The sequence below is a fragment of the Neovison vison genome, chromosome 7, assembly GCF_020171115.1.
Source record: "Neovison vison isolate M4711 chromosome 7, ASM_NN_V1, whole genome shotgun sequence".
Classification (NCBI taxonomy): Eukaryota; Metazoa; Chordata; class Mammalia; order Carnivora; family Mustelidae; genus Neogale; species Neogale vison.
The window spans coordinates 189,013,772-189,029,997 of record NC_058097.1 but is presented as its reverse complement, the minus strand read 5'-3'; the positions used below and the strand labels follow the sequence as shown (position 1 = coordinate 189,029,997).

The 16,226-nt window shown below is 39.9% G+C and overlaps 1 protein-coding gene across 9 annotated transcripts in view; it reads left to right on the top strand.

The window, feature by feature from the left end:
- Positions 1 to 16,226, top strand: part of PHF21A (PHD finger protein 21A) — a 191,935-nt gene that overhangs the window by 141,566 nt on the left and 34,143 nt on the right. For 5 of the 9 annotated variants that reach the window (XM_044259171.1, XM_044259164.1, XM_044259165.1 and 2 more), the window contains 3 exons: positions 3,315 to 3,566; positions 4,794 to 4,883; positions 8,423 to 8,716. In XM_044259171.1, the coding sequence (XP_044115106.1) occupies positions 3,315 to 3,566; positions 4,794 to 4,883; positions 8,423 to 8,716 (636 nt within the window). The remainder of the gene's footprint in view (positions 1 to 3,314; positions 3,567 to 4,793; positions 4,884 to 8,422; positions 8,717 to 16,226) is intronic. The other 4 variants (XM_044259173.1, XM_044259169.1, XM_044259172.1 and 1 more) reach the window with 2 other exon arrangements.

Genomic DNA, 16,226 nt, shown 5'->3' with positions numbered 1-16,226 from the left:
ACTCAAATTCATCCCTGTAGGTAGATTTTGAAATTTTTTCAATTCACAGAAAAAGAATGAAAGACTAGTAGAGTTGAATGCAGGTATACCCTTCAACTCACATTCACAGTCGTGTTCTTTTTAATGATGGAATACAAATGTAATGAAGCAACAGTTAATGAAACCAAATAGAAAATAAATTCTAATGGACCAAAAGAGGAGTGGGTTGGTTCTATTTATAGTCATGTAAGTGCGCAACAGTTACTTGCCATTCAAAATTAAATGAAAATAGCCTAAACTAGGGATGGAAGTTCACTAGCGCCCGTAGTAATAACCCCTGGTCGTTCCAATTTGTTCATTGCAGTCTGTTTTAAATCAACACCGCATGCTTTGCCGGTAAACTACAATAACTTGGCCAAAAAAATAAATAAAATGATTTTTAGTGCTTTATGCCATGTATTTCTGCATTAATACATGCAGAACTCTCGTTGGTGCCGTTTAGATTTTGTGAAAATTAAAGAACCTCTTCATGACGCTGTGGGGAAACTGCTCACTTATCTGGAAGCCGGTCACAACTGGACAGCATCAACCAGCCAGGGACTACTCACAGCTTCCAGAAACATCATTTTCTTTGTTGTTGGATACCTTTCCTCTCCCGTGTCTTCTCTCCTTCCTGCCAAACAAGTCAGAGGTTGTCGTTAGGTTTGGATTTCAAAATTGTAGATTCTTTTTGTCATCTAAACTCTAACACTCCCAAGAGTTTGGTTTATATCCCCAAGCACTTAGAATAAGCACCAGACCAGAGGGAAGAATTTAAGCAATACCTCTGTTAGGCCTGGTGTGAATAAGTGGTTAGCTGATGTATTTTCCAAAAAGTTTTCATCAGTGAATATAGTACTAGACAGTACTACACCTTTACATACAGAGAATTGTATAGATGCTGGAGTACATGTTGTGAAATTAGCCATAACTAAATATTTATAAAGGGGAATAAGATGCTAACCTAAGGTGTCAACAGACTTGTTAGGTTTTAAGGGTTTTTTTAAGTGTTGCGGTTAATGGTAAGTATGTAATTCAGGTTAGTTGGAGGTTTCACTGACTTTCTTTAGAATAATCGCCTTAGGGTGATTCAAAATATTGATAGTAATTTACCTGAACCAACAATGTTTCAAACAAAAGTACATGACCTCTTTCAAAGCAGTAACAGCATGCACAATTGTTTTTTAAAATCCATGTCTGTGAGTTCTGCTGATGAGAGATTTTGCTTCCATAACCTGTGTTGGCACCAAGATTGAATGCCATCTGGTGTGACTTGCTCACCATTTGAAAAGGTCTTTGTATTTCAATGTCTTAAACTGAAAGATAGGCTAATGTCACACTGGGTTAAAAACACTTACTACAAATAACTGGCAATGTAAAGTCGGTCCTTTCTTCTACACTAATGTAATGTTTCTAATGATAAACAGCATTTAGCTTTTATTTGGTTTTCATCTTGCATTAATAGTAGATGAACCCCCACCCCTCCGCCCAAATAAATACCAGTGGTCTCCTTTTACTCCCATTTCACATTTGAGGAGGCACTGGCAAGGAGAATGAGACATGCCTGTTTTGTTGATTAGAGAAGAGAAAACAAAGATATGGGTGATTTTCGTTACAAGCATTAATAAAGATTGCTTGTAGGTTGCAGTGGGATAGATGAGGCCAGATTGCTAATTGTTTTCATTGAAAGGAAGTAAAGATACTAAAAGATTAGATGATGTATGTGTGTATTTCAGGCAGAAGATGGAAGTAAAGAATTACCGCCCCCCCCCCAAAAAAAACCTAACTTAGTACACAAGTACTGACATAGTCACTGAACTAGAAATGCACGGGGGGATTTGTCCAGATCTGTTTCAGGGAGAGCAGGGTCCTTTTCACTGGTCTAGATCAGTGCTGTCCAGTAGAACTTCCTGCAGTGTTGGAAATCACTGTCTGGTTTGGTAGCCACTAGCCACAAGTGGCTTTTGAGCACTTGAAATGTGGACAGTGTGGCTGAGGAACTGATGTAAAAATTTTATTTTGTTTTAATTAATTTGGATTGAAATGGCCACGTGTGGCTGGGAGCTACCAAACTGGACAGTGCCAGTATAGAGTAAGAAGAAGGTGGAGTAGTACCAAAATCAGAACCGGCCTGTTCTGGTTGCACTTCTGTGTTCCTGAAACGGTTGGATCTCGAGGATCTTGAGTGAGTAACAGCACTGGATAGGTGCGTGTGCCATGTAATAAGGTTGTTTGCATTTTCTTGTTTTGTAACTGTTCCCTTTACCTACTTCAGTAAGAAGTCTAGAAACTACAGCTGCAGAGCTTCAGCACTAGTGGAGGAGCAAGTCCTGTTACCTCTGTTTGTCCTCTCAACCATAAGGCTTTTTTATTTTTATTTTTATTTTCCTAAGCAGTGGCAAAGGGCCAGTGGGAGAGGGAGAGAGAGAATCTCAAGCAGGCTCCACAAGCCTGACACGGGGCTCAACATGATGACTCCTAGATCATGACCTGAGCCAAAACCAAGAGTCAGATGTTTAACCAGCTGAGCCACCCCAGGCACCCCGATCTGTAAGGCTTTTTGAAACACAGGTGTTTGTTTCCACTTTGTCATGTTTCACCGTATCTTTGATTGCTTCTGCAGCAGCTCTCCAGAGAAAAGATTGTAGTTAGTGACTCTCAGCCCTTTGGTATCAAGAGCTGGTATTTACTATACTAGGTGGTTAATAGGTTTTATTATCTAGAGTTTGGGATTTACTGCCTCTGAGGCAACAATTGTGCTAATCCTCATGTGAGTTTCCCTTCCTCCTCTCTAGGGGGACACTCAAAAGAATGAAAAGACACTGTCCTTTCATCCCAGCTTTTGTGTCACAGGAGGCAGATAACCAGAATTATATGATGGCTTCATATCGATGAGGTTGTAGCAATTAAAAATAGAGATGTTGTGTACCCCATTGATTGGCAACCTCTGCAGAGTTTAAATTGAGAACAAGCAAAGAATAAAAAAAAAGTAGATAAATAGGTACACTTACATTCTATGCCTGTAAACCCACCCCATTCATTGTTGAAAATCCTGTGCCCATATCTGTCTGCAGTTATGACTATGAACTTAAAGCTAAGTTTGAAAACTCTGGCACAAACTAGAGATTATCTTTCTCTACAGTAAGAAGTGTGCTGTATGTAAACAAAAGAAATACTGTTATATTGAGAAACTTGATTATAAGAATCATTGCTTTGTTTTCTTCTGGGGATTAGCAGCATATTGTTTAGTGGGGTCACACTTCAGTGTCCTAATATCTGTTCTCCATGTCTCCTAGAAGACTGTAACTACAGCTTCTATGATTACCACAAAGACACTACCTCTCGTCTTGAAAGCAGCAACTGCGACCATGCCTGCCTCTGTTGTGGGCCAGAGACCTACCATTGCTATGGTGACCGCCATCAACAGTCAGAAGGCTGTGCTCAGCACTGATGTGCAGAACACACCAGTCAACCTCCAGACGTCTAGTAAGGTCACTGGGCCTGGGGCAGAGGCTGTCCAAATTGTGGCAAAAAACACAGTCACTCTGGTAAGCCAGCAGCTGCTACTCATGTGTGGCCACATGAGAGGGTTCAGGATATGCATTTGTAGAGTATATCCATTTTATGCTCCTGCTGGATTTTTTAGTCTCCATCATTCAGCCATACCAAGTTTTCCTTTGGGGCTCACAAGGGAATATGGCATTCCTACTATCTGCTCAAATAACTGTACAAGTGTCCCTTGACACCGAGGACCCAGATCCATACAGTGCGTTATATGCAGTCGAAGTCTGACTTGACTTAGGGAGGCGTGTCCTTCATAAGGGCATGCACACTGTTGCACGTAGCTCTCTCCATCCTGTTCGCAGACCTGCCTGTGAAACTTGAGTGCTTATAGACTCTCTGGTTCTGTATTACCGATTTGGGGAAAACTCCCCGCTGAACTCCTTTCGTTCACTATCACTTGAAATTGGCTGCACCTAGGAAGTACTAGAACAAGCTGAGGCACTTAAGAATATTCAAGAAACTCACAAATTAACAGTGTCCGTGTCCAAGGTCTATCAGGGGAAAAAAAAAACATCCCTTGAAGAATTACTTGAACAAAAACTGTTCATGAGATTCTAGGGTGAAATCATTTGGAAATTGATGCTCTCTGAAGCTTGGGGAAAATATAACCAAATTGTGGTTTTAAAGTCTATTCTTAAAATTGCAGCTAAGAGCTCTTGGTGGCTTTTGGATGATAACCAGTGATGAGTAAACTAGGTAGCAATAAAGTGAAGCTTCGGCATTTACTGGGAATCTTGAGAGAAGTGACCAGTTATCTCAGTCAAATGCTGAGAATTAGAGACTTCTCTACAGGAATAAAGCCATTCAGTGCTAGATAAAGCTCTTATATTAGGAAAAAGCCCATTTGGCCAGGCAGCAAGTTTGATTTTACTTTGGATCCAGTCTTGACTTTTAAAATATGTACGTGCAAGAGTTCTTGAATGTCAGAGGAAATTGTCTAAGATTGCCAAGCCTGCTGTGTTTTACTTTAGGCATGTAAGGACACAGAAATGCAGTTGGTTCACTTCTGTAGGGTAAAATGTGCAGGTGGGAAAGTAAAAAAGTTTTCTTCAGGAAGTCTTAAATTCAGATGGTTAATTCTACAGTGAAAATTTTTAGAAAATATTGTCTGATACAGGGAATAGTGATGCTAAAAATACTTTAAGAATGCCTAGCTTTGATATTGAACAACTGTTGTTCTCTGTGGTTTATTTATTTTTCCCGTTTTTTAGCAGGTTCAGGCAACACCTCCTCAGCCCATCAAAGTACCACAGTTTATACCCCCTCCTCGACTCACTCCACGTCCAAACTTTCTTCCACAGGTGAGTAAAGCAGGGACAAGCCCAGTGATGGGTTAGGTGAGACAGAAGTCCTCATGGGCCCTCTCTGAGTCACATGAAGTGTGCGTATCAGCTCAGCTTTGTTCAGATCTTACTTAGTTAGCTAAAAGTTCTAGATGATGATTTCTATACTGGGAAGAAGCTTATTTGATCACTGGGTTTTCTTAGCAGTGACCAAAGGTAGTAGCAGGGGGATGTGAAGAAAAGGAGAATTTAAGGCACCATTTTAAACCTTATGATGTTAACTTACTGGAAGTTTAGCCAAACCTACCTGCCAGTGGGGAAGGAATGCCATCACTACTCTCCACCCCCGCCACGAGCCAAAGAGAGTAGGGAAGGAAACAATAGGCAAACTAACCAGTGGAAACCAAAGAAATTTAGTTTTGCTCTGGAAAGTAATGGCATTTAGTATCATTTTTAAACACAAAGCCTTGCCTATAGAAGCTTGGACTAGGGTTGTACACAGGAAGCTTTCTACCTAGACCTAGGCAGCTCTGCTTGCGCGTATTGCCCTGGGAGAATTCTTTTAGCAATTGGACTGAACTCATTCTCATGGCAGGATGTCAGGATTGCCCCAGTCTAGGTTTTGAGGGGACTTGACTTGCCAAGTAGAAAGCCTAGGAGTTCCCATCTGAGGCCCATGTTGCAGGCAGAGAGAGAAGAGAAAGGAATTTTGTGATCAGTGGACGTAGGTGACTTCCAAATTGCCTGTGCAGTAGGTTTGGGCATTGAGAACACAAGGTAAAGTGATTTCAGTCATTTATCTGGTAGATCCTTGGGTATCAGAAAAGCCAGTTTTTAAGATAGACCGTTCTCTGCCCTCAGAGAGCTTCAGATCCATGTACAAGCAATCACAGTGTCAATTATGGGAAGTACAAGGGAGTCTGACCACACATGGGGGGATCCCCCATCTCATTCTTAAGAGTATTCTAGAAAGTTTCCTAGAAGAGTTGACATTCAGTCTGAGCCCTAAAATCCTAGTAAAGTTAGCCCAACAGAGTTTTGGAGGAAGAATAAAAGTGTCCCAGGCAGAGGGTAGAACATATATGCAAATCCAGTATGGAGAGATACACGTAAGCCTAAGGAACCAAAAGGCAATTTGGTATAGCTGACCATGGTGGGCCACGTAGCCGACTCAGGCTAGGGGAAGAGGTGAGGCTGGAGAAGCCCATTGTGCCAGAGCTTATGGAGCCTTCTAGACTATGTAGGAATTTGGGCCTTATCCCAGAAACAACAGGGATCTATGAAAACACTTCAAACAAATACATGAAGTGATGAGTTTTTTTTCTTTTCTTTTTTTTTTTAAATTCCCTTTTGTCATTGTGTGGAAAATAGATTGGAGATGATCGAGATTGTGGGCAAGAAGAATAGTTAGGACATCAACAGTAATTGTGAATGTTTAAAGACTGCTGCTGTGTACTGTTTACTGTGCGAGGCACTTTCTGTGGGTTATCTGTTTTAATCCCCACAACAGCCCTGTGGAAGTAGGTATTACTATTTTTTTTTAGGTAGGGAACCTAGGGCTTAGTCCATGTTTTCCAGACAGAGGGTCATGACCCATTAGTAGGCTATGTGAAATCAATCTAATGGATCGTGACCAGGGTTCTTAAATAAAATGAACAAAACAGAATATGAAATATTAAGAGTACATAGCGCATATGTAATGTCTCATCAAGTTTTTGTTTTATAGAGATAGAGGTCTATGTCTATATGCAAGTACTGGTTACAGTAAGAAATGTATTCCTTTTAAAAAAAAAAAGAAGAAATTTATTCCCTACTGTGTGTCTACAGCAGCCACCACACGGTCATGTTAAGTTCAGCTAAATATTCAGATTCGTGAGACTGGCCCACACATGGTACCAGTCTACTTGGAACAATACAAGACAGAAACCACAGCTTACCAGAAAGACAGCATCAGACATTTTTAGTCAGCCTGATTGACAGTCTCTGCAGCTGTCCAGTGATAGCTCAGGTGCAGGGGGATGAGATCTTGATCTAGACGGTAGGAGAGCCATCCTGGCATAGAAGGCTTACGCCATGCAGGAGCCATTGTATCTTCTAACAATTCCATAGCCATGGCTTTCAAGGTCCCCACACATGGGGACACGCTGTTACAAAAGTAACCCCACTTCATGAAGCCCAAAGCATGGTGTCCCATCAAGTATTTTTAATTCTCCCCGTTCAGATTCAGTTTAGCAGTAAGGGATCATTTTTACCATAAGCAATGTTGCCTGGTAACATAGTTGACATTCTTACCCTTAATCAGGTTTCCAGGGGAACAGAGCTGGAGAGTTAACTGCAGGTCAAAGTTTCATGCATCAGGGGAAAAGATTTTGCCCACAGGGTCACTGTACAGAAAGTTTGAAAAATGCTGGCTTAAATCAGGTTATGTTACCTGAGGTTAGCCGGCTAGTAAGAGGTAGGAACCAGGATTTGAACCCAAGCAAGGCTAACCTCGTGTTTTTAATCATAATTCTTTGTCACTGTTCTAGTAAACTAAACATAAGGTAGAGTGATGGCAGGATGAGTATAGAAAGTAGCCATATTTGAGAGGGATTTAGGAAGTAGAGGTAGAGTAGAAAGCATCAAAAATGGTTCTGAAGTTTATTTATTTATTGAGGGGATGATAATAGGAGGAAGGAGAGGGTCAGAGGAAGAAATAGGTGAGTTTGAGACATAATGATTTTTTGTTGTCATTGTTTTTAAAGATGTTATTTCTAAGCAATCTCTACACCCATCATGGGGCTCAAATTCACAACCCCAAGATCAAGAGTTGCACGTTCCACGGACTGAGCCTGCCTGGAGCCCCTAGACATGTTGATTTTTAATTTCTTGGAAGACTTCCAAGTAGAGATATATGACAGGCAGTTGAGTATGTGATTCTGAAGTTTAGGAAATGTCTGTTCCCAAGATACCAAGTATGGATGTCTTCAGTACAGTAGATGGTAATTGAATCCATGGGATGGGTGAGAATTCGCAGGAAGAGTGAAGAGATTGGGAAGAAAAGAGGTTCCAAGACAAAACTCTGAGAAACACATTTCGGATTGGGCAGAGGAAGAGGAAGCCCACAAAGGCGACTTAGAGGAGCAGCCAAGAACAGGGAGTTAGAGAGCAAGGAATCACACTGAATGAAGCCACGAACATGAAGAAATTGAGAATGTGGAATAAGACCAGTGGCAGCATTATTACCACATTGGGCACAAATCCTGAGTGCGACCAGTCTCTGGATTAGGCATTTGACCTCAATCTGAAGAGCCAGCATGGTATGGGAGAGGGACCAAAGGTCTGGATTCAGAAAAACCACATGGTAGGGTAACATTTGGACCCTCTTAAGAGCTGATGAGTCTGTTGTTAGATTATATATCCTGATAGCTGTAGAATTAATACCACCAGCATGAATATTAATAAATATTGGCACTAAATACCATTTCACATATAAAGTGTGAAAGACCTGGCAATGTCTTAAACTTACAAGACTTGAGAAATTTCTTTAAGTAATATTATCCTCTCTTTCCCCATAGGTTCGACCCAAGCCTGTGGCTCAGAATAACATTCCTATTGCCCCAGCACCTCCTCCCATGCTTGCAGCTCCTCAACTTATCCAGAGGCCCGTCATGCTGACCAAGTTCACCCCCACGACCCTCCCTACCTCCCAGAATTCCATCCACCCCGTCCGTGTCGTCAATGGGCAGACTGCAACCATAGCCAAAACGTTCCCCATGGCCCAGCTCACCAGCATTGTGATAGCTACTCCAGGGACCAGACTCGCTGGACCTCAGACTGTACAGCTTAGCAAGCCAAGCCTTGAAAAACAGGTACAGGCAGAGTATGCATCTGCTTTGGGCAGGAGTAGCCTTGCCTTTGAGGCTGGGCTGTCTCTAAATACATTCTCTCAAGAATGCTTTATCTCAGCACCATTGTCGGTAACCTGTTGCTCATCATGTGATCATTTATCCGCAGTGCGAAAGGGCCAGTCTTACTGAAGAAAGTTAGGTTGCTTTTCCCACCATCCCCTTACAGATGGATTCAGATTCCTGTGGGAGTGAGCGCCCCCTGCTGGTTCTGAGCAGATATTCACAGATGGGTTTCTGCTGCTCTCGTGAAGCACAGAGGTATAATACACAGAAAATGGCATATTAGTTTTGACCCAATAAGAATCCAGATGAGGATATGACTGTGAAAGTCAGGAAGAGTAAACAAAACAGGGAAAGGGATTTCATTTGACAGATTTCCCCTGGTTATTACAGAAAATGAAGAACCAAATGAAAAAATTAAAATTTCTAAAAAGCATTTTTTTTAAACTCTAGAGAATACAGCCATTTTAGCTCAAATATTGAAGTCTCTCATGTATATTTCTAAAATCAGATTTTCTCTCAAAAACACAAGGCTATGGAAATACAAGTAACCTCCAAAAATACTTAAGGGCTCTGTGATAGAAGACTTCTAAAAACAAGAAAAAGGATTTATAGGCAGTCACCATATTCTATTTAAAGAAAGACCAGTGGCAAGAACGAATTTTGCAAAGAAAAGCATCCTCTTTCAAGAAAGTTGCTTTAAAAAGTCATTGACCTATTTCTAATTGCTCAGGCTTGAGTTCTCATTCTTCTGAAAATAGTTTCTGGTGATCCTGAATCTTCTGCTTCTGGATGGCTGACCATGATTCAGAGAGGCTGGCCAGATGGTAGGAATTAGAGGCTTCCTGCTGCCTTGGCCTTCTTGAACAGAGGATCCTTATGCATAGAGCACGCGGCTTTCTACCCAGACAGCTCATAAATGCAGCAGACCTTGCACTAAAAAGCTGGTACTAAAACCTCATGCTCAGAAAACACAGGGGAAAAGAGATATCTTTTCCCGGGGAGCCTACTCAAACCCCAGAAAGTGCTTTGAGGAACAGTTAGAAATAAATTAGTTACGTATGTTTTACATCCTAAATTTTCAAACTTAGTATCAGCAGAACTTCATTATTAAAATATGAAAGCGAAATGCTCAAGCTGGGTAGTTTGGGTAGGGGCGTGTTTGGAGATCAGTTGCCTCGTGTCCTTGCTGGCTCTCAGAGAGCTGGTGAAGAGCCTTAGAGTTCCAAAGAATGCGGTTTCAAAACTCTCTTTTAGATTACCAAATCATATTTTCCTCTGACCTCTTTTTTGGTAAAGATACTTTTAGGAGACCTATTTTTTCAGTTTCATTTTATTTTTACATTTCTCATTTTCCTGATTACATCTAAGATAATAAATACTCCTAATGAAAGAAAACTCAAACATTGTGGAAAGATATAATGTACAAAATGCATCCACCTCATGATCTATGGAAAGAGTAAACTTCTCCCATAATTCTAACCCCTGACACATATAAACAGTATAAACAGTTTCGATGAGATTCCTTCACTTATTTTCTGTGTACCTACTAACATTTTTAAAGCAAAAACCAAAATTAAACAATAAGTATTTTGTAACTTGCTTTTTTTCCACATTGGATCTTGAATATCTTTTGTAGGTTCTGGCCTTACATGTTCATAGAGCTTTTAATTTTTATTATAATACCATAAAAAGGTACCCAGGAATTCTCAAAAATTTTAAAAAGAATTTCTTTCCTAGCAGTAAATTGCATGGTCTCTCTTCTTGTTGATCTAATGGAGGAATCCGGTCATTGCTCTGTTAGTTTAGCAGACCTCCTGGCCTGATGGGCTTGCAGGTTACTAAGCTCCGTCAGCAGGGGTACGCTTTAGACCAGACTCCATTCTCAGAATCCTCTGACTTATAAGCTTTCTGCTGTCCTTCTTTTCTGTGTCTCATTTCCAATATCACACTTATAGCGATTAGGAGATCTCATAGATGGCCTAAGAGTGAAGCAATATAAATATTGTAGCCACAGAAGTATTACTCACAGTCTGTTCATAGAGTTATCAAAACTTGTGTCCAGCCTTCTCTGTGTGACCAGGTTACATGGGTCCCTTTCTGTTTCCTTTAGGGTAATAACATGCATTTAATAGAAATGTATTGATTAGGAGCCAGCTGCTATGCTAAACGTGATGCCTGAATACAAGGGTGGCTAAATCAAGGCTAAACCCTCACAAACTCAGTGTGCAGTGCATTTAGAACAGGTACAGATGGAGGCTGTGCCTCCAGGGAAGGAAGCATTGCAAGTTGTGTGGTTTCAAAGGCCTCCCACCTTGGCACAGAAAAAGAAGAAGGCAGTGTCAGTAATAACAACATCGTCTCACGTCTCCTTCCCCCATCAGGCATTACCAACTCCTTATCCACCCCAGAGAAGAGCTCCCTTGTCTTATCCTTATTAGAGGCCACATCACATGGTGGCTCTGAGAAAAATGAGTGCTAGAGTTTAAAGAGCTTTGAGGCTAGAAACGTTTTTGGCAGAAACATGGAGCCAGGCAAACTTTCATCCCCAGTACCACTGCCTTTTATGTCCCTGTCTGTCCAGCACTCTGTGAAATGGGGCTAAACACCTGCTATTGATGCACGGAACTAAAGCATTTAAAGTCTATTAGAGTGATGTAGTTAGTTCCCAGGAACTATGTATTTTATCCACTGCACCCTTCCCCTGCACCAAAGACCTCTTTGTACGTCCCCAAGGTAAGCTACTGAAAAAAAGTCTTGGGTTCGTTGGGAGAAACTGCCAGATTGCCACCCATTTCCCTACTTCTATATATATCTTGCATAGGAACTTATACTAGATCCTCTAAAAAAGGAGTGCTTCCAAGATGAGAATATTATCTGATGTATTATCCTCAAATCCCAGTCTTCCCTCTTAGGAAACATGAGCTGCTGACTCTTCACCTTTCATGTCAACACTGGTGTTCTAGCAGGGAAGGGAGACCAAGTGACCAGGGATGGATCTTGCTTTACCTTCCATCCAAATTTATTTAACCTTGATTGATGAAACTATTTAGACGTTTATTCTTTTTATTTTTTTTCAAGGTTTTATTTGTTTATTTGACAGAGACACAGCAAGAGAGGGAACACAATCAGGGGGAATAGGAGAGGGAGAAGCAGGCTCCCCACTGAGCAGGGAGCCTGGTACGGGGCTCGATCCCAGGACCCTGGGATCAGGACCTGAGTGGAAGGCAGTCACTTAATGCCCCTTGGACATTTATTTTTTTGCAAGTGGCTAACTTTGATTATTCCTGCAGCCAAGTTTCAGAAGGTGAATTTGGCATTCAGGGTATAACTGGTTAACTTAGTTTTTCTAATCCTGTTAAGAGTGTTTGATTTCTATCTTTATCATACCAAAAAGAACAGGATTTCTAAATTCAAATAGTCATGGGTGCAAAGAAGTAAATACAAATAAGTAAAGCACGCTGGAAGTAAACACGTGGACTTTTTATTTTTCAGTTTTCGATGGGAGCATGAGTACAAGAGATGTCCCACTTTTATTATTTTTTTAAACTTTTTTTTTAAGATTTTATTTATTTATTTGACAGACAGAGATCACAAGTAGGCAGAGGCAGAGAGAGAGAGGAGGAAGCAGGCTCCCCACTGAGTAGGGAGCCTGATGCGGGACTCGATCCCAGGACTCTGGGATCATGACCTGAGCCGAAGGCAGAGGCTTTAACCCACTGAGCCACCCAGGCGCCCCTGTTCTTAATTTGTCTTTGAAACAAGCATGATAAAACTGACAATTTGGCCTTGGTTTCAGGAAGACCATAGAAGGTAGAAGAGAATGGTAAGCTGGAAAGTTAATATATGCTGTCTCAAGAAAGCAACTACTTCTTGACAATAGCCAACTTTTTTTTTTTAATTATATGGAAACTTTGCCTTTAAGAAAGGGCAGAAATCCAGATATTTTGAGAAATCGCCTACTTTTAAAAATACTGATAACTGTTTAAACACCATGTAGGCAAAAAATAACGTTGCAGGACAGCTTTACCTCTGGGTAAATGGTTTTAATGTCTGATTTTAGCTTTTTTGGGTTTGTTTGTTTGTTTCCCAGTTATTGTTTCACTCGGGTGATATTCATACCACGTAAAATAAACCGTGTTGAAATGAAGAATTCACTGGCATTTAGTACATTTACAGTGTTGTGCAACCACAACCTCTGTCTAGTTCCAAAACATTTTCATTACTCCAAGATAAAACCCAGGATCTCTTAAGTAATTACTCCATTTGCTCCTCTCTCTCCCTCTGGGAGCCACTAGTCTGCTTTTTGTGTCTATAGATTTACCTATTCTGGATATTCCATACAGATGGAATCATGTAATGTGTTATCTTTCATGGCTGGCTTCTTTTACTTAGGATACTATTTTCCATATTCCTCTATATCATAACATGTATCAGTACTTCATTTCTTTTTAACAGTTGAATAAGGTATGTATATACCACAACTTGTTTATCCATTCATCCATTGATGGACCTTTGGGTTATGTCTACCTTTTGGCTATTGGGAATAGTACTGCTATGAGAATTCATGTACAAATATTCGAGTATCTGTTTTCCATTCTTTGGGGGTCTATACCTAAGTGGAATTGCTGGATCATGTAATGGTTCTGGGTTTAACTTTTGGAGGAACTGCCATACTGTTTCCAAAGCAGCTGAATCCTTTTCCATTCCCACCAGCAATGTATGAGCATGCCATTTTCTCTGCATCCTTGGTAATACTTACTATTTTCTCTTTTTAAAAACTATAGCCATCTTAGTGGGTGTGAAGTGGTATTGCATTATGGGTTTGATTTGTATTTCATTAATTATTAAAATTGTTGGACATCTTGTGCTTGTTGGCCATTTGTATATCTTCTTTAGAGAAATAGTTCTTTGCCATTTTCTATATTGGGTTGTATTTTTGTTGTTGAGTAATAAGGGTTTTTTTGTATAATCTGAGTATTAGATTCATATCAGATTTGCAGGTATTTTTCTCCCATTCTATAGGTTATCTTTTCACTTTTTTCTTTCTTGGAAGCCTGTATTTTCCTTATTTTATGGGTAGTGTCCTTTGATACTCAAAACTTTAATTTTGATGAAGTCCAGTTTCTCTTTTCCTTTTGTTGCTTGTGGTTTTTGTGTCACATCTAGGAATCCATGGTCACATCTAAGAAAATGAAGATTTACCCCTAACTTTTCTTCTAAGAAGTTGTATGGTTTGGGGCACCTGGGTGGCTCAGTGGGTTGAAGCCTCTGCCTTAGGCACAGGTCATGATCCCAAGGTCCTGGGATCAAGCCCCGCATCAGGGTCTCTGCTCAGCAGGGAGCCTGCTTCCCTTCCTCTCTCTCTGACTGCCTCTCTGCCTACTCGTGATCTCTGTCTGTCAAATAAATAAATAAAAATCTTAAAAAAAAAAAAAAAGAAGTTGTATGGTTTTAGCTTTTACCATTTAGGTTAGTAGTTCATTTTGACTTAATTTTTGTATAGAATATTAGATAAGGGCCTAATTTCATTCTTTTGCATGTGGTTATCCATTTCTTTTGTCACTATTTGTTGAAGAGACAGTCCCCATTTGAATGATCATGGCACCATTATTGAAAACCAGTTGGCCATTGATGTGTGGATTTATTTCTGGACTCTCAATCCTGTTCTGTAGATCTGTCATTGCACCAGTACCAACCAAACTCTCTTAACTCTTACTGTAATTTTGTAGTAAGTTTTTAAATTGGGAAGTGTGGGTCCTCCAGTGTTTTTCTTTTTCAACATTGTTTTGGCTATTCATGGTTCCTTCAATTCCTACGTGAATATGAAAATTGGATTTTTCTTCAATTCTTCTGCCAAAAAAAGGCCATTGGAATTTTAATAGAAATTATATTGAATCTATAGGTTGCTTTGCATAGCATTGTTAACAATATTAAGTCTTCCAGCTCTTCTTTCCATTCACTTAGGTTTTCTTTATTTCTTTAAGCAGTGGTTTATAGTTTGCAGTGCACAGTCTTTTATCCCCTTAGTTAAATGTATTCCTAGGTATTTTATTCTCTGGAATGCTATTATAAATGTAATTGTTTTCTTAATTTCCTATTACAGTTGTTTGTTACTGTTATATAGCAATACAGCTGATTTTTGTGTTCATATTGTACCTTGCAACTTTGCGGAGTTTCTTATTAGCTCTAATAATTGTTTGTGGACTCTTTGGAATCTCTATATGTAAGATCACGTCCTTTGCAAATAGAGATTGGTTTACGTTGTCCTTCCCAATTTGGATGCCTCTTACATCTTTTGCCTAATTGCTGTGGCTAGAACTTCCACCATAGCGTGGAGTAGCACTGATGGAAGTGGCATACTTCTCTTGTTCCCAATCTCAGAGGAAAAGCTTTCAGTCTTTTGCCATTGAGTATGATGTTAACTATGGTTTCTCATTAATGCCCTTTAAAAAGTTGAGGAAGTTTCCTTCTATTCCTAGCTTTCTGAGTGTTTTATCATGAATGAGTGTTAAGTTGTTTTTTCTGCATTGAGATGGTCATGTGTTGGGGGCTGGTTTGCCCTCATTTATTAATGTGATCTATTATATTCCTTTCATTCCTGGGGTAAGTTCTACTTTGTCATGGTATATCATCCTTTTATTTTTTTAAGATTTTATTTACTTTGTAGAGAAAGTGCAAATGCAGGGGAGGGGGAGGGCTGAGGTGGAGCAGAACGGGGAAGAAGAAGGAAAGAATACCAAGCAGACTCTATGCTGAGTACAAAGCCCTACATGATGCTTGATCTCACAACCCCGAGGTCATGACTGGAACAGAAACCAAGAGTTGGGCACTCAACCGTGTGTGCCACCCAGGTGCCCCTGTATCATCCTTTTAATATGCTGTGAGATTCAGCTTGCTAGTATTTTATTAAGATTTTTTTCACTGTATAAGGGACATTGGTCTGTGCTTTCTATTTTGGGGATGTCTGGCTTTGGTGTCAAGGTAATACTGGCTTCATAGAACAAGTTAGGAAGTGTTAATTCTTTAAATATGTGATAGAATTCATCAGTGAAGCTGTCTGATTCTGGACTTTTGGAGGAGGATTTTAATTACTATTTCAATTTCTTTACCTGTTACAAGTCTGTTGAGATTCTCCATTTCTTCTTGAGTCAGTTTTGGTATTTGTGTGTTTGTAACAATTTGCCCATTACACCTGTATTATTTAATTTGTTGGTAATTCTTCAGTGTACTCTCCTCTAGTCCTTTTTATTTCTATAAGATTGGTAGTAATGTCCCCACTTCTACTTATAATTTTTATGATTTGTATCTTGTCTCTTTTTTTTCCTTAGAGTGTCCAGCTAAAGGCTTCTCAATTTTGTTGATCTTTTTGAAGAATCAACTTTTGGTTTCATTAATTCTGTTGTTTTTCTGTTCTCCATTTTATTTATTTCTACTGTAACTTTTATTATTTTCTTTGTTCTGCTAGCTT